The sequence below is a fragment of the Drosophila santomea genome, chromosome 3L (genome assembly GCF_016746245.2).
Source record: "Drosophila santomea strain STO CAGO 1482 chromosome 3L, Prin_Dsan_1.1, whole genome shotgun sequence".
Lineage (NCBI taxonomy): Eukaryota > Metazoa > Arthropoda > Insecta > Diptera > Drosophilidae > Drosophila > Drosophila santomea.
The window spans coordinates 15,583,592-15,604,420 of record NC_053018.2 but is presented as its reverse complement, the minus strand read 5'-3'; the positions used below and the strand labels follow the sequence as shown (position 1 = coordinate 15,604,420).

General features: G+C 39.6%; 1 protein-coding gene across 3 annotated transcripts in view; it reads left to right on the top strand.

Moving 5' to 3' along the window:
* Window positions 1–20,829, top strand: part of LOC120448188 (protein phosphatase 1 regulatory subunit 16A) — a 41,654-nt gene that overhangs the window by 16,954 nt on the left and 3,871 nt on the right. For all 3 annotated transcript variants that reach the window (XM_039630053.2, XM_044005984.1, XM_044005983.1), the window contains 3 exons: window positions 10,329–10,375; window positions 18,771–19,469; window positions 20,029–20,731. In XM_039630053.2, coding sequence (XP_039485987.1) covers window positions 19,324–19,469; window positions 20,029–20,731 — 849 coding nt within the window. In that variant the 5' untranslated portion in view covers window positions 10,329–10,375; window positions 18,771–19,323. The remainder of the gene's footprint in view (window positions 1–10,328; window positions 10,376–18,770; window positions 19,470–20,028; window positions 20,732–20,829) is intronic.

The window sequence follows — 20,829 nt, the reverse complement described above, 5'->3', positions numbered from 1 at the left end:
ATAGCCATTAAAATAATTGAACCCCAAAATAGCTACATATATGGCATAATTTATATGCTTATAGTGGAAATAAACCTTTTATCATTTAGAACATTATATTTAATTCAACTTTATAAATGCCAAGTTAGTCGACTGATATTACGGACTTTAATTAACAAAATATGCCCAGCAATGACACATTTCTAAATAACATGAAAACCAATATAAATTCTGTACGAGTTTCATTTCGCATTCAAATTTCACATTTTCCACATGCTTATCATTCTTTCATATTTGTCAACAAAAAATTCTCGTAATAATTTACTTTTCCCCATTCGACTGCTATTTTCTAGCCAATAATTGGTCATATGTTGACCAATTGACGATTGCTGGCAATGACAGCTTTAAGCTTTTTGGCAGAAGAAATATGAATTTCGGGCTTATGGTGAACAAATAAAGATGCCACGAAAATGAGTTGAAATTTTAAATAAATGATATACATTTTCCGAAAAAAATTAAATATACCCACCCATTTATTTTGAAATGACAAATTAAATTGCTTATTGGTATCACGTTAACCAGTTATAAAAAAAAATTGACAAAATTAAGCTTAATAAATCCCAAAATGTCACGTGTATAATCTGTATTCAAACATATAATTCAATTCAATTATGTCAACAAACAACAATATAATATATAAAATTTGAATAGCTAACAGAAATCGCAAATTTAGTCGACTAATTAATTGGGACATTTCTGTTATTGCTGCTTGAAATTCATGGAGTAGCCAAGGCCGATTGCTACCAATTTCAGCTTATAACTTTTAATTAAAATACTTTAATTAAAATACTTATTTATTGCCCAAACCAGACATTTTACCAAGTCCTATTCCAGTTTCGTAGCTTTACCGCAACGAAAACAGAACTTTAAATACTTTAATTTCATGGGGGAAAACTTTCGGAATAAAAAACCAAACCATACAAAAATCGAGTGCCAATAACAACTTGTCCTTAGACACCAAATTGGCCTCCATGAAAGTTCAGTTGCCAAAAATGTAGGAGGAATCAATTGGGGAATAGTGGAGTGCGGTCAATTGGGGAATGCTGAAATACCCTGCAAAGTCCATAGCATAATGCAAATTGTTAAAAAATGACAAATTAAATACTTTTTTAATTGGTGATTAGGATGTATAAAAATGTAAACTTTGTACTTTCTGTCTGTATTATCGTTATAGGTATAATTGAAACCGATTGGATTTTCACGATACGTGTAGGGCGGTAGATTTCGACTTTTGTCATACCCCAAAAACTCGACGCCCAAAAAAGAAAAATAAGAAAAACAATAACAAGCAGCAGGAATAACTTTTTCAATTGGCTTCCGCTCTTACAAGATTTATCCAGATATAGATATATATCGTGTGTGTGTGGGATTAGATGGAATCATTCATTTCCTTGGATCATTGAGTAAGTGAGTTTCTGTTGGCTTTCCTTGGGTTTTCCTTTCGCTTTTTATTTACGCCCGCAATTTGTGCTGACAGCTCCCATAATTTATGGCAGCCCACTTATTGATTACGGCAGAATCGCTCAAAGGTGAAATTCATTTTTGGATTTAAAAGATTGTTATCAAACTGGGCAATAGATTTGCTGCTCTGTTCCACTTGGCTTTTCCACTCTTTTGCCGTTTAACTGCTCTTCCGCAATTGCGGTCGTAATTTGCTGGTCTGCCGTGTTTTCGGAAAAACTCAACAGTGGAATCAAAAGCTTAAACTTTATGCTCAAAACATGAAGTTTAAAATGTTTACGAAACTTATTTAAGCGGAATATGTATTCATTCATTTCTGTTTAAAGCTCGAATTAAAACGCAATTATTTGAAATATTTTATAGAACTTATTATTATGGTTTTTTTAAAGTCATAAAAGGTTTAAGTGATACACGAATTCTTAAAATAACCATTTATCGAAAAATTCCACAGTTTTTCGGGATCTGATTTTTTCACAATCTACGTTGAACTCGAACAGCAAGTTAGAGCTATAGAAGATGGACTGTATTTTAGTTTGGACCGCTGGCCAAGCGGAAACGAGAGCTTCCTCGCTTTGGCAGCAGCTTCCAGCCGTTTCCGTTTTCCGCTAGCTGGCCAAATTCTGAGCGACATTTTTATTTTTGGTTTTGGGTGCAACGAAAAGCGGGGGCAGGTGAATGTTTTGTTGCAATTGTTTGCAATTTTGTTGCCACCACAAAATGGGCAACTGTTTTCGGGGCTAATCTGTTGCCAATTTGTGGCCTTTTTGGGCCTTTTGCGTCAATTTTGGCCTGGTCGTTATGCAAAGGCTTTAAGTGCTTTTCACTAGTTTTAAAGGTTTTTCCAGCTGTGAGCTCGAGGGCTGGAAATGAGATTTACATATTTTCCTTTGCCTGCATTTCACTCTGCATTCGCATAAAATGGTATTATGCTAATTGTAAGCGCTATAGCCTGCTTTTAGAATTTATTCAAAGGAGATTTTATTTTTTGCATATTTTTGTTTTCATACAGATTTTCGTTCATCACTCATTTGTTGTTAGCTTTGGCTAATTAGAAGCGTGCCCCAATTGCCTTGCCGAAATTTATGCAGATAACTCAGATCTCAAGGGAAAGAAAAAATAAAAGCACGCTTCAAGGAACTTCCCTTTGTTTGAAGAAAGGCAAGTGGTAAGAGTTCTTGTGTTAAAGTTTCGGGAGGCAAACATTGTGGGGTGTAATGTTTAAGCAGAGTGCTCGATCTTTTCCTTTTTGCATTACTTCGGGAAATCTGCTTTTAGTTCACTGCTTGTGAATTTATTTGCGTGTGAATAAGTTTTTTCTTATTAGCTGTGATTTTGATGTCATCGGCATCTCAATAAAATGGTGAGCTACTAAAGTTATGACAAGTTATAAACACATGTCCCTTAAATTATTTGTAATATGATTTAAAGAAGCTGCATTCCAATGCAGCATATCATAAAGTCATGCCTGCTTAAAGATTCATAGCATATAAAGCAGCGATTGGAATAATAACAGGCACAAGAGCCTTCTAAAATTTGATATCTGATTGCCGTTGGCTGTGAGCCAAGCCACTTAAGTGGTAATGTTTCCACTGTCTGGGTTATTAAAGTTAAGCCAGGCCATTGTTGTGGCCATCTTTACTTTCATGGAGACTTAGGGGCACGGCATTAAATTGACAGCCCATTCCCGTGATATCTCTCAGGAGATGATCAATAAAGCCAACCCCTAGCTGCCAATTGGCAGGTCTTTCACCCAACTTAAAGGAGGAATATTTACGACTCGGGGTTATGCAACCAGCAGAGGGCAAAAAATGAAAAGAGCGAAAAAAAATGAAAATGATTTCAAAATTCATTCGTGTGTAAAAATGGCAAGCGAGTAGAGACATTCGCTTAATGGATGCCGTACCCACAAAAGCGGGCTATACAAAATTGCGACCAGAGGCCTTGGGTGCCGGCAAAAATGTGGGTGAAGTTCGCCGAATGGAAAATCCATTTATCAAAATGACGTCCAAAGAAACCGCAAACGCATCGCACAATTTGACGCCAAACAAGCAGCAGCAACAACACGAAACAAACGATTTAAATTAATCCACTTAAGGCCACTTAAACCCCGATGCTAGGAGTCGAAAAATGTGTGCCAAAAATTCCCACGCTCCTGCAAACATACAAAATTCATATATTTATATCCCTGTTCATGTTCGAATTATCTGTGGATGAGTGTAAAATGTCAAACTCAGGACTTCTGCGGACTTCTGTGTGTTCTGTGCGGCAGGGAATGGCACGAAATGAATGCGAAAGAAACCAATATGGGAAAAATGTGAAAGCATTCCATTGACCGAAGTGGACTGTGCACTTTGAAGGTGAATCGTGAATCTGGTTGCATATTGCATGTACTTTGAGAGTGCCAAGTGGGCGAAGTGCAAATAAGGACGGACCAATCCTTTTGACAGGCTTAATAATGTTTTAAATTGGTTATTTGGTTAAGGCGATTTTAAAGGACTTTCCTGCTTTTCTCTTTGACAGCTGAAATGAAATGCATAGAAATCGCTCTGTGCTATTATTGATCATTATTTATTATAAGAAAAAAATTACAAAAAAATCAAAATATTTATAATTTAATTTGGTATCAAATATTAATTCCTTATAACATTTTAACGTAAATGGATCAATTTAAAATGCATGCGCTTCTGTTTTTGATTTCTGCTCTGAAATAAATTATTAAAGTAATCTGATTTTCCACCTACGTTTCTGCACTACTCGCGTCAGTATAAATATTATAAATAAATGTAATAAAACTGCACTTTCCTTGATATACTATCTGTTCCTTTGCCCGTTGAATCACAAACGTCCCATTCCCCCTGAGGGTATAGCCCACAAATAAGTGGGTTTGATGGCTTGACATATTGAAGAAGGAAGCCGCTGGAAAAAATATTTCGCAATTTCAATATAAAGCCTGGCGGCATGCTAAGGCGGCTAAGGACAATCGTGGGCGGCGGCACGCCCCCCAATGTGGGTCAAACTGCACTCGTACTCTCTCACGCAATTGTTGTTGCCCGGTGCGGTGGCGGAAGGGGGAAGGGGGAAGGGAGAAGCGAGGGGGAGGGAGGCGCCAGGAAGGTCGGAAGGTTGTCAACGTAACGACCCCAAGCCGACCCGCTTTCGGCCAAGGCGCCGGCACCAGAAGAGGCAATAAAAACAATCGGGTCCTGCATATGCTGGACTTCCTCCGCCGAGGGTGGCAACCCTGTCAGTGGTCGCCCTCAGCGCTTTTAAAGCGACGTTATCGTCTCTGCGGGTTTTTTTGTGGTCCGTGATTTGTACGCCCTTTGAACAGCCAGCAAACGGGTATGATGTTTCAGGGGAACTCTCACAGTCTGATCTGTTTGCATTTAAACTGATTACAGTAAATAAAAAATCTTTGTATTCCATGATGCATGATATATAAAACATGAAGATGAGTTCTTTAAAGGAAATGTAACTGTGGACTCTTAACACTAACTCTGGAAATTAAACACATACTAAATAATATTTCCGGTTCGTGATCTGAAAGAAGCATTCTTTGTGATAATATTTTACTATCACAACTGCATTTGACCAAACAAAGTTAACTATAAAACAATTCAATATTCGTGAAAAGTAACTATTCTAGTTTTCGAAATTTTTATATAGATAATAATAATAAATTTTTTATACATTTTATTTAAATTTTCTAATTGTGTATCGGGATTCGCGTTGTGCAATTTAAGTTAATTAGTTGATTATATTTTATTTCGCTGCTGCAAGCCGCACTCAAATAATCTAGTTTTAGCTTCTAAACAGTCTTGATTAAGCTATTAAATAACGTCAGGTAGCCTATTAAAATTGTCAGACTGGTGTACTGGGTGTATTCTGGCTTGAAGGTGTAGTGTGCCATGTGTTTCCTGATTTGGTTCTCCTGGTTTTTGTTGCTGCTCAAGCGTTATAGTGCCGACATTTTATTGCTGCATCCTTGCAGTTTTTATAGACCCTTCCACGCATGGCTTCGTCCCACAATTCTTGTATCCCCTCTCACTTTCTCTGCCCTCTCTGTTTGGCACGCTTACACAATGAACCCACATGCATATGGCTGCCTTTGGGTGTTTGTTTGTATGTGTGTCCATATGTATCGGTGTGGGTGTTGGTTTTACGTGTGTGTTTGCGGTCTTTCACACATCCTGTTGCAAATTCGTTACTTACTGTTATTTTAGTGCATTGTGCGGCCGACGGAAGTTGAAATAAAGGAAGTAACAGGATTCGGATCCCGAACATATTTAAAAGTATTCAGGCACCACAAAAAACATCCTTAAATATGAAATGAATTCATTTCTAAGTTCGTTGAAAAATCTTCTCGAAAAACTTTTAGTTGTTAGAATGTATATTCTGCCATAGTTTTGTCAATATGTATTCACTTTACTATACTTCATATTTATTTGAGATAAATAATTTTTAAGTGACGTGAGTAACAAGTGTTTGCTACATTATATTTAATTATGCATTTTTTTTTGGAAAATATGTTATTTCATTACAAATGTATTGTGTGTATGCATCGTAAACACCTCGCATTTCGCACATCAAATTTTTTTTTTCAAGGTGAATTTTCCAGTTTAAAGAAATGAAATTTTTGGTACGAAAATTACAACAGCTGTAAAGTCTGAGCGATAGATGCAGACGGAAATGTCAAACAAAAATGGGTAAAAAAAGCAGTAGAGCCGAAAATGGCAGGAGACTTGTCTGCATGGGCAACCGTATTGGATGGCAAAATGTGGCAGAAAGGCAGAAAGAAGCTTCGAAAGGAGCACATACACGGTTCCCCACTCAGATTTCCCTCTTTATCACTTTTTTTGCCATCTTCCACAGATTGGAGTCCATATGCTCATCCTTACAGAAATTTGCCTCGTCAACGAGCTTTTTTCACAGTTTTCGTTTTCCAACAGGCAAAAAATGTGAATCCGAAGGTAGAAAAAAGCGTGCTTAATCCGAACTTAAATGTACTCTGAGCGGTTAAATAAAGTAATAAATAAAAAGTAGTTCAAGCTTAAACTACTTTTAAAAAACACAACATAAATTCACACTTGTTTTTATTAATTTTTATTATTATTGCCCACTTAATTGTACAATAAATGAATATTATTTTATTTATTTAAATTGTTTATATTTAGGGTTTGTTTTAAGCTGAAAATTAATATGTCAAATATCTAACTATAGTAAGGGAATAAAACTGTCTATGTTACACTTGTGGCATAGCAGTTTACGTCTCTATGCCACATTCTCCACAATGTAAAGATACTTTTTTAAGGGGGCAACAAAAAGCTCGTTAGGCTAAATAGAAAGTAAGAAGATAATCGAATAGAATTTCTACAGTACTCGTCAAGCGTTCGTGCTTCATTAGATAAGTTACGTATTGAATGTGGAGATAAAAGAACTGCCAGGTGATATCAATGCTAGATAGTGTGCTACAGTGAGATAAGCGTTTGCCAATAGATAGCAACTTAAATGCACAGTAAATTAAGATAAAGTGATTAATAGCCCTTTTAGTCCACCCGCCATTAAGTAAATTCCCACCCCATAATCCCATCCCACATACCTCATTCAATCCCCCTGAAAATGTGCGAATCCATCGCTGAACTCAATAATTCGTTCCAATTGCTGTCAATTTTCACTGCCTTTCATCTGTTTTCAATTTGTTATTGGACGAAATATCTCCAAAGCCATTTAAATATTTTAATCCCAGAAACAAAAGCTGCGTGGGCAATACTAATTTATATTTGTAAACAAATTAAATAGCGAATTGACGATTGTATTAATGAACTTTCAAATTAAATCGCACATAACCGCAAAATTGGCCATAAAATTCAGGTGAAGCGTATTATTTGCATTTATTTCCTTCAGCTGGCAAAAGAACGCGTACGACCTTGAAAGTATGTTCAAAATATTTTCCGTGCCACCTTTTTTTTGTTTGTGGCGGATAAAGTTGGCGGAGGACATTGTCACTACAATTGACAGTTACACAAATAGCATGGAAATTTGAATAATTTATGCTAAAATAAGGCTCGAATTTATTAAATTACGACATGCTGAGTGGAAATAATATGCATGGATGATTTACCAAATTTTCGCTTGTTCCTGAAAGGACTATTAAATAAATTCGAAGATAAGTTTTATCAGCAAATATGTAAAGAGAAACTGAATGAAATCTAAATTTAAGTTATACGTTGGTTTTAGATGTTAAGAACTGAACATAATACGGCTAAATACAGAGTTTTTGTTTTGTTTAATTGCACCTTTTCTTGAAGAAAGAAGAGCTCGCTGTGAAAGACCAAATGTTAAACCTTGATGTGGATTTTTAGTTTAATCCCCAGGGGGCTTAGCCTGGCCAACTTTATAGCTGTTCTCTTTCTCACTCTGTGATCCCGCAAACTCCGGTCTAAGCCTTCAATTGTTGCCATTGTCAGGGGCTCTTCATCATTATCATCATGGGCCAAACAACAGTTTGAAATCATAACAGGAAGCCAGGCCAACCACCAGGTGGCCAAACTACTGTCCCTCCAGCCAACACCCACTTCCAGAAACCCGACCCACCCAATTAAATCACCCACCCACTGATAGCTACGTGCCTCCGCCAGGTGCGGCTCCTCTAAAGTCCGTCTGTCTGTCTGTCTGTCCCTCTGTCCATAATAAGCCCGTATAAGCTCCTATTAAACCCTTTCAGTGGACGAAGGCGCTTTTAATACAAATTTGCCCCGGTGTACTCTCAAAAGCCAATTACGTGCCCCAAATGAAGATTGAGCAGGCGGCAAATGGAAGCCAAACTGAACATAAGATTTATAAGATCACGTGCTCAATTATTAAGCCACTAAATAAATAAATAGCGGTCCAGCGACACGTGCCGCATCTAACTAAATCACTCTTATACCCCAACTGCCTGCCATTCAACCAGCCGTATCATAAACTTACTCACACACAGGCGCGCACAAAATATAAAAAGGAATTTCATTCATGGACGCATTACTCATACGCCGTGTTGGCCCGTTCCCTTCAATGACGGCGGCGTTTTGTGGCTTCCGCAGTTTAATTAATCACAAGGATGGCTAATAACGTGATGTAATGGACAAAGAATGCGCTTATTAAGCGGGCCCTTAATAGTTCATTTAAGCTTATGGGATAATTAAGAATTCAACGTAATATTGTGGTCAATTAAATTAAGAATTCAGTGCGACCACTTTTAAGAAATGCACAAAGCTTAAATGATTGCAAAAGCTCTCTTTGCTTGCTCTTCATTAAAGGTTTTCCTACTCTATTTCAACATTCTTTTTATGCACATTCACCAAGAAAAATTTGCTCTTTGATTAGTCCTTTTGTAAATTTGAAATGACCACAGTTTGTGAAAGAAAAACCCATCGCATTATAATCCCAGGTGGCATTGTGTGCAATTTTTTGCCATAATTTATTCCCCCCAAGGTGTTGCGACCCCGTTTATATTGGGATGATAAAAATCGCGCAATTAGCCGGCGTTGATTTTCGCACACAGGACGGGCCGAGGACCATTATAGGAGTATATATATAGAACTAGAACGGTGCCGAAGCGGTCCTATGTAGGTCTAATTTACGAGCAGGGTGCAAAAATAATTTACGTTCCGAACGCAGAGGGGGGTGACAATGGTTTTTCCTCTATTTGGGAGGTGAGGAAGAGGGGCCTGGAAGAGTTTAAACGAAGGTGCAAATTAAATCAACATGCATATCCGTTTGACACCGTTTCGCCAAAGCCTCCAACTCACCTTTCCGCACTTGGGAGCCCCCCTTTAAAGGGAATACTATATCGCTGGGGGTTGTACATTTTCCGGGGTGGGGAGGTTGACTAGCGGGGCTCTACGAAATGGCGTACACATTGCAAATGACCGAAAAAGAGAAATTGGGTGGCAGTGGGTAGTGGAACGGTAACAGCAAATGGGGGGAAATGGGAAATGGAAAAACTTTTGGCCATGTGCTGTGACTGTGTGCACGTCTATGCTAACCTTGTTTGAAATCTGGGACGCATAGATATATGTGAGGTGGCATGCGAAGGCATCGAAAGTGGCAGCAACAATACAGGCAAAGGACGATAACAACTTTTCGGCTCCTTTACAGTGGCAAAATATTTCGAGTCTCGGTAACCATAGTCTTATTTACCTGAATATTTCCCAATATGTTATTTCCTTATTAATTCCGAAAATTATCAATTATATTGAATTGCTGAGATCATAAGAATATTAAATCTCTTGGGAAATTGTTGAAGTATTCAAGCTGATCGAATTATATATAAATGATGCATTATGAATATTGAATGTTTGTGTCACATATCGAAAATAGTAAATCTGGAATACTACATTTTCTGCAGTAAGGGACGTGTACTCTCCCTCAAAGGGATTTTGCAACTTTTGCTTGTGGTTTTTAAGAACAACATACAAACTGCATTAGGGCTCCCACATTAAAAAAAAATGGATAATATGCACGCAGATATGAGAAATAAAAGATGATGAGCTGTAAAGGGAATGCAATTAAGTTCGCTTACCATATTGAACGAAAGCAGCTTTAATGAAATGGCTAACATTGAATGATGGACTGTCAGGGCTTTGAAGAATAGTTTTGTGAATGGAAAAGTCGTGTTCAAAGTTCTACATTTACTTGCGACTTCAGAACCACAAAAGGCTCTGTTGAAAAGTTCTCGAAATAGCTGAGCACTTGCTTATCCAAAATATATTAAAGTCAATTAAAATTATGCTAATATATTTAATTATTAATACTATTTATTAATTATATTTTTCTCTTTATTTTAGGTATCTTAAAAGCAAATTAGCAAAGGGACAAAACGCAATAAGTAAAGGTAAAAAGAATTCAAATATTTAAATTCATGTATTTTTCTATGAATCATATACATGTTTCTTTTTGCTGCATTTCCATTATTTAAAGAAGAATTCTGTGACCCCATTTAGTTTTTATGATCAAGTTCCATACCCATCCGCTTGTGTATTTAAAATTCCTTAAACTTTGCCCCCAATTACCGAGTTTTTTGACTATTCAATTTGGCCACGAATATTAAATAAGTGACTAATGTTGTTAATAGCCAACAAGCCAACGCCTGGTGGGTAAAAGAGTCAAAAGAGTTGGCTAACAAGAAATTTGTTTGCGCATATGCTAAAAAAATTAAGTGAAAAGAGGAAAAGTTGTGACGAGGGGACGAGGTGTTGATAGCGACGTGAGCGCTTGACACTCGCTTAAATAAAAGATTTTTTAATTAAAAATATTTCACCTGCAAAATAGGAAAAAAGGCTAGCCGGGAAAAACGAGAAAAGCGCCGACACAATTTTCCTCTTTTCGCTCGCATAAATAAATGCAACCACGCACAAGCACAACACAATATACCAAGAAGAATATGAACAAAGGACTTCAACAACACCTTAAACTACACTAATAAAAACGAAGAGCAATTAATGCAAAAAAAGCAAAATGCTTAAATATTTTATCTGTTGAATTTAAGCTTTGAATCAGGAAGGTGGGTCATAATAGTATTTTTAATGGTAACAGTTTATAAGCAGATTTCCCCAATTAATAATAAACAATCAGTTTCAAACGGTTCAGTGTTTTTTGTTTGATAGGTCTATTATGCTGACTTTTAAAAATGCGAATTAAGTTTTTTGCGTGTACAACTACACTGACAACAACGCGAACCGCGGCCAAAACAACACCCGGAACGCAAAGAGCAATTTAACAACAAAGACACGTGCCAAATGGGCAAAGGGCGGCTGAATGGGGAAAAGTGGGCGGGGCATCGGCAGTGGGTCAGCGAAATGAAAATAAGCCGCGGGCGTAAATATAAATAAATGAACGGGCAGGGCGACAAGCGGTAAAAGGAGTGGGGAGGTGGGGAAGAGGAAGGGGCTGCCTGCGGCAACAGGAGCAAGCGAGATGGCATCTGCGCGGTAAATGATAGGGGGCGAAAGGTAATAATTAATTCGATACGCAAACAATTGAACTGCAGGTGGGCGCTTTAAGGTCATCAAGACCGCAATGACAGCTACGATAAACAACAAAAAAGGTCAAAAGGGGGGAAAAGAAAGAAAGTCCGAGGCAGGTGCACAAAATGGGTTTAAAACAGCAAATTGGAGCATTAACTCGCGAAAAAGTTAACTCTCCCGACTTTTGAACTATCTATCCAGCACTCCAAAGGTACAAAAAAATACATTTCTTATTATAATTATAAAAATTCTTTATAAGAATCCCTTATTGGTATCGAATCATGTAACCAAAGATAAAATCTGCTATTAAAAATGCAATCCATAATGCGCTGTTATTAGAAAAGACTGCACATCGTACTATAATTTTGGTAATACCTCTGTTATTTGTACTAAATCGATTTTCTAAACTTAGAACTTGGCGTGACAATAATAAGTTTAATCCGCAATCTTTCACGAACTGTGCTTATAGATTTAGCTATCAACGAGTTGTTTGTTTATTTGTTTTGAACAATACCACATATCATTCAACTCCCACAAGTACCGCGTAATTATAAGATCAAAATAATAAAAATATGAAAGACCAACCGACACATCGTTAAGCTGGTGAAGAAAAATTACAGAAATAATGGCTGGCGACGCTTAAACAAAAATGAAATGAATGAAATGAGAGGGGAGAAGAGTTCGGGGTCCAAAAAGAGGAAGTGGGATCAGAGAAAGGACATGCCACGTCATGCTGACAGTGGGCGGAATTCGTTGGGGTCCTTCGCTGTATATATATATATATATGTACATGTGTCATCAGTAAACTTGATTGAGTAGAGAGCGGACGGGACGCGGGGGCGGAGGCGGGCTGGTGGGGGCGTGGTGGGTCTTAACACGACGACGTGCTAAATTTTGAGAGATGACCAAGGCTTCTGTTAAATTGTGTACGCCAGTTGGCCGGGTGGCCTGTTGGCCAGTTGACTGCCACACAACGAATTGCACTGGGGGAAATTCGCAACATTTCACAGAAAATTCGAGGAAAATTCATTTATGCCAATGCCACGGGGAAATCGCAGATATGGTTGATAATGCTTTCAGTACGCTTTATGACTAAAACCTTGCAGGTTTTTCTACACTTGCAGTAAATGTGTTTTTCTCAGAGTGGCCAGACATAAAAAACCAGCTTATAAGCAAAGTAACACAAAAATATACCTTTTAAATTTAAAGTAATGAGGAAATAGAAAGCAATAAACACTATTGTAGCGAATTCGGTTTTTTTTGTACTTCAAAGATTTGGGAATCCAAGTTTATGGTGGATCGAGAACTTTCATGGAGTTCAGAAACATTTGTGTTATTTTGAGCGGTTTCTCTCAGTTTATGAGGCACGATATGGCCCAGAAATTGGACGTTGGTCACTACGAATGAAATGAACACATCACTGCAGGAGCAAATGCGATATACTGCACTCCATGATAATCAGTTGTGGACGCTTTTCCTCTGAAGAAGTGTGTGTGTTACTGGGAAATTGGAGGGCGAAGGAATGTAGCAGGAAAGTTCAAGGGTTGGGGGAAGTTCGTCCGACAGTTTTAACATATTTACTCACTGCTTATGCATATTCAGCTGGAAATTACTAACAGGAAGTTGCATTTGAAAAGCCATTTTCAGCACACACACTTTTTGAGTTGTGGCTAACAGTTTAGAATACGATTAGGAACTAACCTAACAAAATGTACTACATTCTATGGTAAATTTATAACATTATCTCTTTTTGAACTATCTACGGTGTATGTATTGCATTAATTATTTTCTAACGAATTAGGGCAACTAAGCATTCATTTAATATCAAGCATAGTTTCTGTTTGGTAAGCTGTCAGGTGCTATGAAAAGTATTAGGCAAAATGTAAGTAAACAGAAGTTTAAATGATGAAAAAGCTGCGGAATTCTACACATCTGCGTGCTTAGCTGCAGAAGCTGAACATTTGGCTGAACATTCATTTCACAATTCCCTCCAGGTTAAAACTAAGTTGGAATTCGTCGGAGCCACCACAAAACCTACGAGAGTGCTTTTAGTGACAATATTACGTAGCTAAATTCAGAAGGCAGCAACTCGGCAACTCCGGCAAACATTTGCTTGCCAAGGAATCCCATTCGCTGAGAGCAATTCATTTCAACTCGTTGAAATCTCATGCGAAGCACACTCATTATTTTGTGTTTTTGCTCGTAAGCATTATTTTTCTGTCGCTTATGGTAAGCTGCTCAGCTTTTCAGTCTTTTGGGTGGTTAGACCCCAAGTTGACATGCCCTGTCCATTTTGGCCCAGTCACTGGAAGTCCCTGGGTCCTTGGTCCTTGGTCCTTGCGCCAGTACGACACACAAAAACAAAGCGAAGGGAACTTTAACTGGCACAAAATACACCTGTGACCCCGTTCGCCAGACGCAGCAGGCACTGCAGACAAATCAGCACTGAAATTTAATTTGCATGAGCCACGTCTCTTCCACTCTTGGCCAAAATGGGCGTCGAACCGGCCGGGCGGAGTCAACAAAGCGGAAACAACAAAGTGGGAAACCCAATTCGCATTTTCCCAGTCTCGGCGGAGGCTCAGCCCCAAACCGTTCGACCCATGGACGTATTCCGAGCCCATCTCGGCCAAAACTCGACCTGACTCGAGACTCGAGACCCGAGACTCTCGCCTCACGTGCAATCGCTTTATTTGATTTTCATTTTTGGGCCAAACCCAACAGCAACAGAAGCTACATGCCAGTGCCAGTGCCAGTGCCACTGCCAATAGCAAAAACCAACACGATTGTTAAGAAGCACAGCACGGAATCAGCCTATACCCTTTTCATTCATCGTAAAAGTGCTAGGAAAATTCCTGGAATTTTTGATTATGAGCAGTATGTGAATTGAGTGCTGAAATGAAATCTTGATGATCCTTTCAAAAATTTTAATACTCCTTAATATTTGTTTATGAAAGTGGGAATTCTCAAATCGTTTCCATCTGTGCTATTGTGCTATTTCAATTCGTATATAAACGCATTTGTCAAATTTATTTGGGGCGACCCAAACTTAAATGGGATCTGATGCTTGGCTGATTTTGCCACAAGAACATGATTATCATCATCTTAAGAGCCACGTGGGCATCTCTTTTCAAGGTAACTGGGAAGTAACACTCTTAATGCTACATAAAACTTAATGTCCTTAAAGGCCTAATAAAACAATTTGAGTTTAAGTTAAGCCATTGAAAATCAGCAATATTATGATGCATTGAAGAGTTGGATTTTGTTGCATAAAAAAATAATAATATTACATTTATAAGAACTACTTCTTCGTAGCTTTAAGTTCGAAGTGTACTTTCCTAGGAATTTATTAGCATAAGTTTTTGGAGGAACCTTTGCTAATGATGTTTGGTAGGCGCTGCTGATATATTGCAGTTTGCAATGCAGCCGAACATGGATTGCCCGAAATTATAATATCCCCAACGAAGGGCACAGCAGCAGACACAGTAACTGTGTAGAACTTTCATTGCCCTGCCGTGTTTGGCTACTGAGTCTGTGTGTTTTGCGAGGCACACTTTTTGGCCAGGCCAAAACGAGTCGTACTGGGCCCATTCAGTGGCAGACATTGCAATGGCCTCGCTAGGAAACACTTGGGCAGCAGTTAAGGCAAACATCCTGTTACCCCGTCTAATCGGCAGTTCCATCTTCCATCTCCCCCCCTCTTGAGGGACTACCTCCCACCACCCCCCCTTTTGGGTAGGCCCCCCCAACCACCAACCCTCTTGGCGGGTGCTAATGCACTTGCACTCAGTGCAAGCACATAATTCGCTGCCCTCGAGCACACATGCGAGAGCAGCCGACACTCGAGAGCCGCCACAAGTACAGTGCGACCCGGCACCCACTCCAGTAGCCACCCCCCATCCACCCTTTTGCCCACCCCCTTTGGGGGAGCACCTCTGCCCGTTTACAGTGGCTGCTAATTAAGCGGAACTCGAACGCTTCGATGGCCATAAACCATACGAGAAATAATGAGCAACGCGTGGCGCTGAATAAATTTATAATTGCACATTTTTATTGATGAGAAAAAAAACGGAAAATAATTATGCGAAAGTGAGAGGAAGGTAATACCTGTTCCAGTTCGGAATGCGCAGGATTAATTAATTTTTGTAAATGGGTTTCCAATTCAAAGGGAACATTTCCTTCAAGTGGAACTGAGGCAGTTAAGGTCCATTTATTGGTAACAAAAATTGTAAGCCGAATTGCTAGTTTTAAAGGTATATCCATAAATTGTAAAAAAAATATTATTTAATTTTATTATTTTTATTATATACATGAACATAAATATTACTAGAGACTTGCTTAAAACGACTGCTGTAACATTCAAAATCAGAGTCAAACAAGTCTATAAATCTTAAAAAAAAAAGTTTTAAAAAGTTGTAAAGTCCAGGATGTAACGATTCTCTCTTAGCGGAGTACCACTGTAGCAATCTAGCAAAGGCATGTGCAGCTGGTGCTGCTTCGGACGCTGCTAGTGATGCTAGTGATGCTAGTGATGCTAGTGATGCCAGTGATGCTGGTGCTGCTGGTGATGCGGGCGCTCATTAGAAAGGACGAGGCAATTCCTTGGCCGCTGGCCGTCGGCAGATTTCGTCGCCAGCTAGATCCCCTGACCTATCCGAAGGATAATGCCTGGAAGGTGATTTTTCTACTTTGTTTCTTTTTCCTACTGTTTTACCCCGCCTTTGTTGTTGTTGCTAGCTCGTGTTGCACATTGCGCCTGTCGAGTGCCATTCATTTGCCAACCCCTCCCCTCCTATCCCCTCCCCTTCACTCGACGGTCGCCCTTTCATCCGGCTCTTGAGGTCACCGTGGCTTTCGTCACTTGCCTTGATGTTTTGGGGGCACTTGGGCACCGTGAGTGGGAGAACTTGGGGAAAAAGACAAATTAAACTGCTCTAAGTGTATTTGAGTTTTGTTCCGTTAAGCTTTCTTCTATCTTATCGGCTAATGTCTGCCTTTAAGTCGTAAATTATATGCACTTTTGCGGGGTAAACTAATAACGCAAAGTGTTTGTTCTCGCAAAATCATTATGTCACTTGAAAATACAGAGGAATAACAAAACATTGTTATTTCTATCCGATGAATTAAAATATATTTAATATTAATAATATTAATAAAATGCTAGTACCAAGTTACTCTCAATATTCTTGACTTTATGTTGGTTACCAAATTATATGAGCCAGTGCCATTAAAGCTTAGAATATAAAATAGTTGTGGTGCCCAATTTGTGGGTATCATCACTTAACATCTTCACTGCTGCTCTAGTTTCAGTGATTTGAAAGCAGTTCGGTTTTTGCGCTCTGGCTTCCTTATCTTCAAGTCATAAATTTTGTGAGCTCTCGCCATTGTGGAGTTGCATAAATATTGAGCTTAAAACGAGGCGTGCAAAATTAATAACACGAAGTTCCTGGCACGCACAGCTCAAGTGCGAAAGAGCTAGTATTACTGCCTGACCGCATAGATAACACGCATACGCCGTGGTGTGCGGTGTAGTTGGGGTGCCCATTGTTATTTCAGTAGTGCGTAGAGCTGTTGTTGTTGTTTTTAGGTCCTGCTATCGACAATTTTTGGTACACACTCGCACATTATGGCAGTCACGTCGGATGGAAATTCCTTTTGTATTGCATCTGACAAAACGCATAAATGAACATTTCCTTAATGGCAGCAATTTCCCATCCATCGACTTCAAGGATATTCATGTGCCATAACAGGATGCCGAAAAGTGTGTTACCAGCAGCCATAATCGATATTCGATTTAAATTGTTCATTTAATGACTATTACTGCTGCAATATGGAAGAGGAAACTGCACACGCACACACACACAATCTCCCATCGCGCATGCAGTATTTCAAGGCAAACGCAAACAATAATTACAATTTTCAATTTATGATAATGAACTTTATTCTCGCATCAAAATAGGGATTGATACAGTTTGACGAGATACTCAGCTCAAATGAAAGCGCACAGATTAAGTGTTTTCAGGGGAAAATGATTGATTGTTGGCCTAACAAATGTTGCGCTTCACTCTGCTGTGAAATTGAGCTTGAGAATGCTCATATACGGAAGGACGCAAAATTAATTTTATTGGTTTTGTTCAATTACTTATATTGTGCAAGAAAACAGGTAAATAATTAATGAATCGCATTAGTTAGTGGTACTGATTTATAATGGTTTCTGATGCTTGTTTATCTGTAAACGAACTGCGGTTTCAATTATCGGATTATTAATTAATTGGTTAAAGGGAAGATATTTAAGGGTCTACTTAAGCTTAAACTTTTGCTTGTAGAATTTATTCCACTTAGATCGCAGAGGACCTGAGATAATTGTATATGCTTTTTTTGTTCTACTTCCGCGTAATCATCTTTTAAAATAATTTTGCAGTCCTTTTCTCTTTTTCCGCTCAAACGTTTTTGCACTCAGCGCATAGTAAATTAACCACCTAATGTCTTAGGGCTTTTTACCCAGCCAACTCAGCACGGTCTTTAAAAATCCTGCTCTTTTTACTGAGTGTTCGTTACAAGTCCACTTAGTAATTCCCTTTGTTGACCGTACTAGGATAAGACACATTCACAGGATCAAGCTGGCTGCACATGAGATTGGGCTTGTGGCTTCAACCGAGTAAAGCAAACTTAACTCCATGATGGCTCCTTGGCATGCAATATCCACGAAGCACAGGCTAATACTTATTCAAGGCATTGGCCAGGCTATCGATGACAGGTCGGGTGGAGCGGGGGCCTCAGCGGGTTAAGGCAAGGGATCCAAGGACACATGCGTCATCAGCATTATCCTTGCGCTTCAACGCACCCAAAAAGAAATCATTACTGGGCGAAACTTGCTCGGGCACATCAAAGTTCAAATACTCTAGGGAAACAACAGACCTTTGATTACACATCTCAAATTTAACTTAGAAATGAAAGAGTAGGTTGATTTTTAAGTTTAAAGCGTTTCAAGGATATCTTAATATATTTTATATAATTTGTATTTTTTGACACTAATATAAAGTATAATATAAAGTCCTGCAAAAGGAGTATTGGCTGGTACTTTTTGAACTTTGAATTCACTAACTCAATTGCCCTGGCCCACGCGTTTAGGAATCATTTATCATGCTTAATTTTATCGGACAGCTAGATTTTGGATGAGAGCAACTGAGAAACTTTACAGTTTTATGAAATATTATATGTATTTGATTTGCTTTTTTTGTTTTTCGATTTTTCCCCTTGCAGAGTTTACAACGAAAAGTTTCGGAGAAGCGAGCTTCGGCAAACATCGACAGCTGGGAAAAGCAAATCATAAGTAAACACTGAGGACAGGACCAGACAACCGCGCAGGACGAGGGATAAACGTGGTAGTTGCCATGAGAGCAGCCTCGGGTGTTGACCAGGAGTGAAAGGATCTGGGAAAAGTGGACCGCAGCAGCAGTAGCAGCAATAGCAGCAAAAGCAGCAACAGCAGCAACAAAGCGCAACAGCTGCTGCAGCAATCCAAACAGCTGCTGCAGCCAAGAGCAACGTGCAACTGGCAACAACGAGGGCAACAATAAGAGCCGCCAGAGACAACACCCGCAATCAAATCAAATTCAAAGATGCAAATTGCAATTTGCATACAAATGCATGCGCACCAGACGAGCAACATCACAACCACAAACAGCAACAGCAGCACAAATAACAAAAGCCTCGCAAATTGTTGTCAAATGCTATAAAATTGAACGGAACAACTCTGGAGCACACTTGCAAACATATCATTGAGCGGGCGTAGGGTTCAAGTCAACAAATCAACATGATCAAGGGCATTCTGATACAGCGCAAGAGCCAGGAGGATGCCAGCTACACCAAGCAGCTCAAGATGGAGCACGCCGATCTGGTGGCCGAGATGCAGACCGTGGAGAGCCTGCCCACCCACGAGCGGCTCCAGCTGGCCAGACTGTGAGTTCAAAGTGCATTTAGTTAATTAATTAGTATAGGATACACAGTTTATAGGAAATACTCTTGAAGCAGTTTTCAAAGGTGCCAGGATATCCATAATTAACCGATTTTTAAAGAGATTATACATTATTCTGTTTACAACATTCAATTGATTGAATTGATCACAACCAATGTATTCCAATAAAATGATTACTAGCCTACTTTTTCTGCTTTTTTAAACACATAAAAGATACATTTACCTTATGTGAATACTTCTTCCTTAGAGTAGATATGCTTTACAAAAGACTGAGATAATCGTCAGTTGTTTTTTTAGACATCTTAATAAAGGAGAACCCTTCTGTTTAGAATCTTTATTAATTGGATTGAAGTCAAAAGAAGAACAAATAAAGTCCGCTACCATTTTTATTTTAAATCGCAGAATAGGGAAAGAAATTGATGGCTTTTGTCCAAGTAAATCCCTTAAGATAGATTCCCTAGACTGCGCCCTCTACATTTTTAAAGCCATTCTACTTGCACAACTAATCCCAAATCTCATGCTCAATCCCTTCTTGTTAATTAGACGTCGTGCCCAGCAGCTGAAGCTATCCAGGCAGAAGGACAAGGAGTGGGCCAAGTTGCAGCGGGCGAAGGGCAACACGGCGAGCGGCGGCAGCGGAACCGGATCGCTGGGCAACGGACTGATGAACGGCAACGGAGATACCACGCACCACTTCCGGCACGCCAATGGATCGGGCACGTTGAGCGGCAGGCGGCACATATCCTTCGAGAACAGCGTGGTGCTGCTCGAAGCCGCATCCCGGAACGATATGCCCGAGGTGGCGGCTCTGCTGCAGCACGGAATCACGCCGGATGCGGCAAACGAGGACGGACTGACGGCGATGCATCAGGCGTGCATTGATAACAACGTCGAGATGCTGCAGCTGCTGCTGGAGTACGGTGCGAATGTGGATGCGCAGGACAGTGATAAGTGGACGCCCCTTCATGCGGCCGCCACCTGCGGCCACCTCGACCTCGTCCGCATCCTCATCCGGCACGGCGCCAATCTGCTGGCGGTCAACACCGATGGCAACATGCCCTACGACCTGTGCGACGACGAGAACACATTGGACTTCATCGAGGGCGAGATGGCGCAGCGTGGCGTGACCCAGGAGCTCATCGATGAGACGCGCTCCTCCACGGAGCGGATTATGCTGCGCGACCTAATGGAGTTGGCTCGCACAGGAGGTGACTTGGAGGAGCCGGACTACCAGTGCGCAACTCCGGTAAGTGGAATTTTATCTTAGGGAAAAGCTAATAAAACTTAATTCAAGGAATAATTCAAGCTTATAAACAACTTAAAGAACAACTTTTACACAAATAT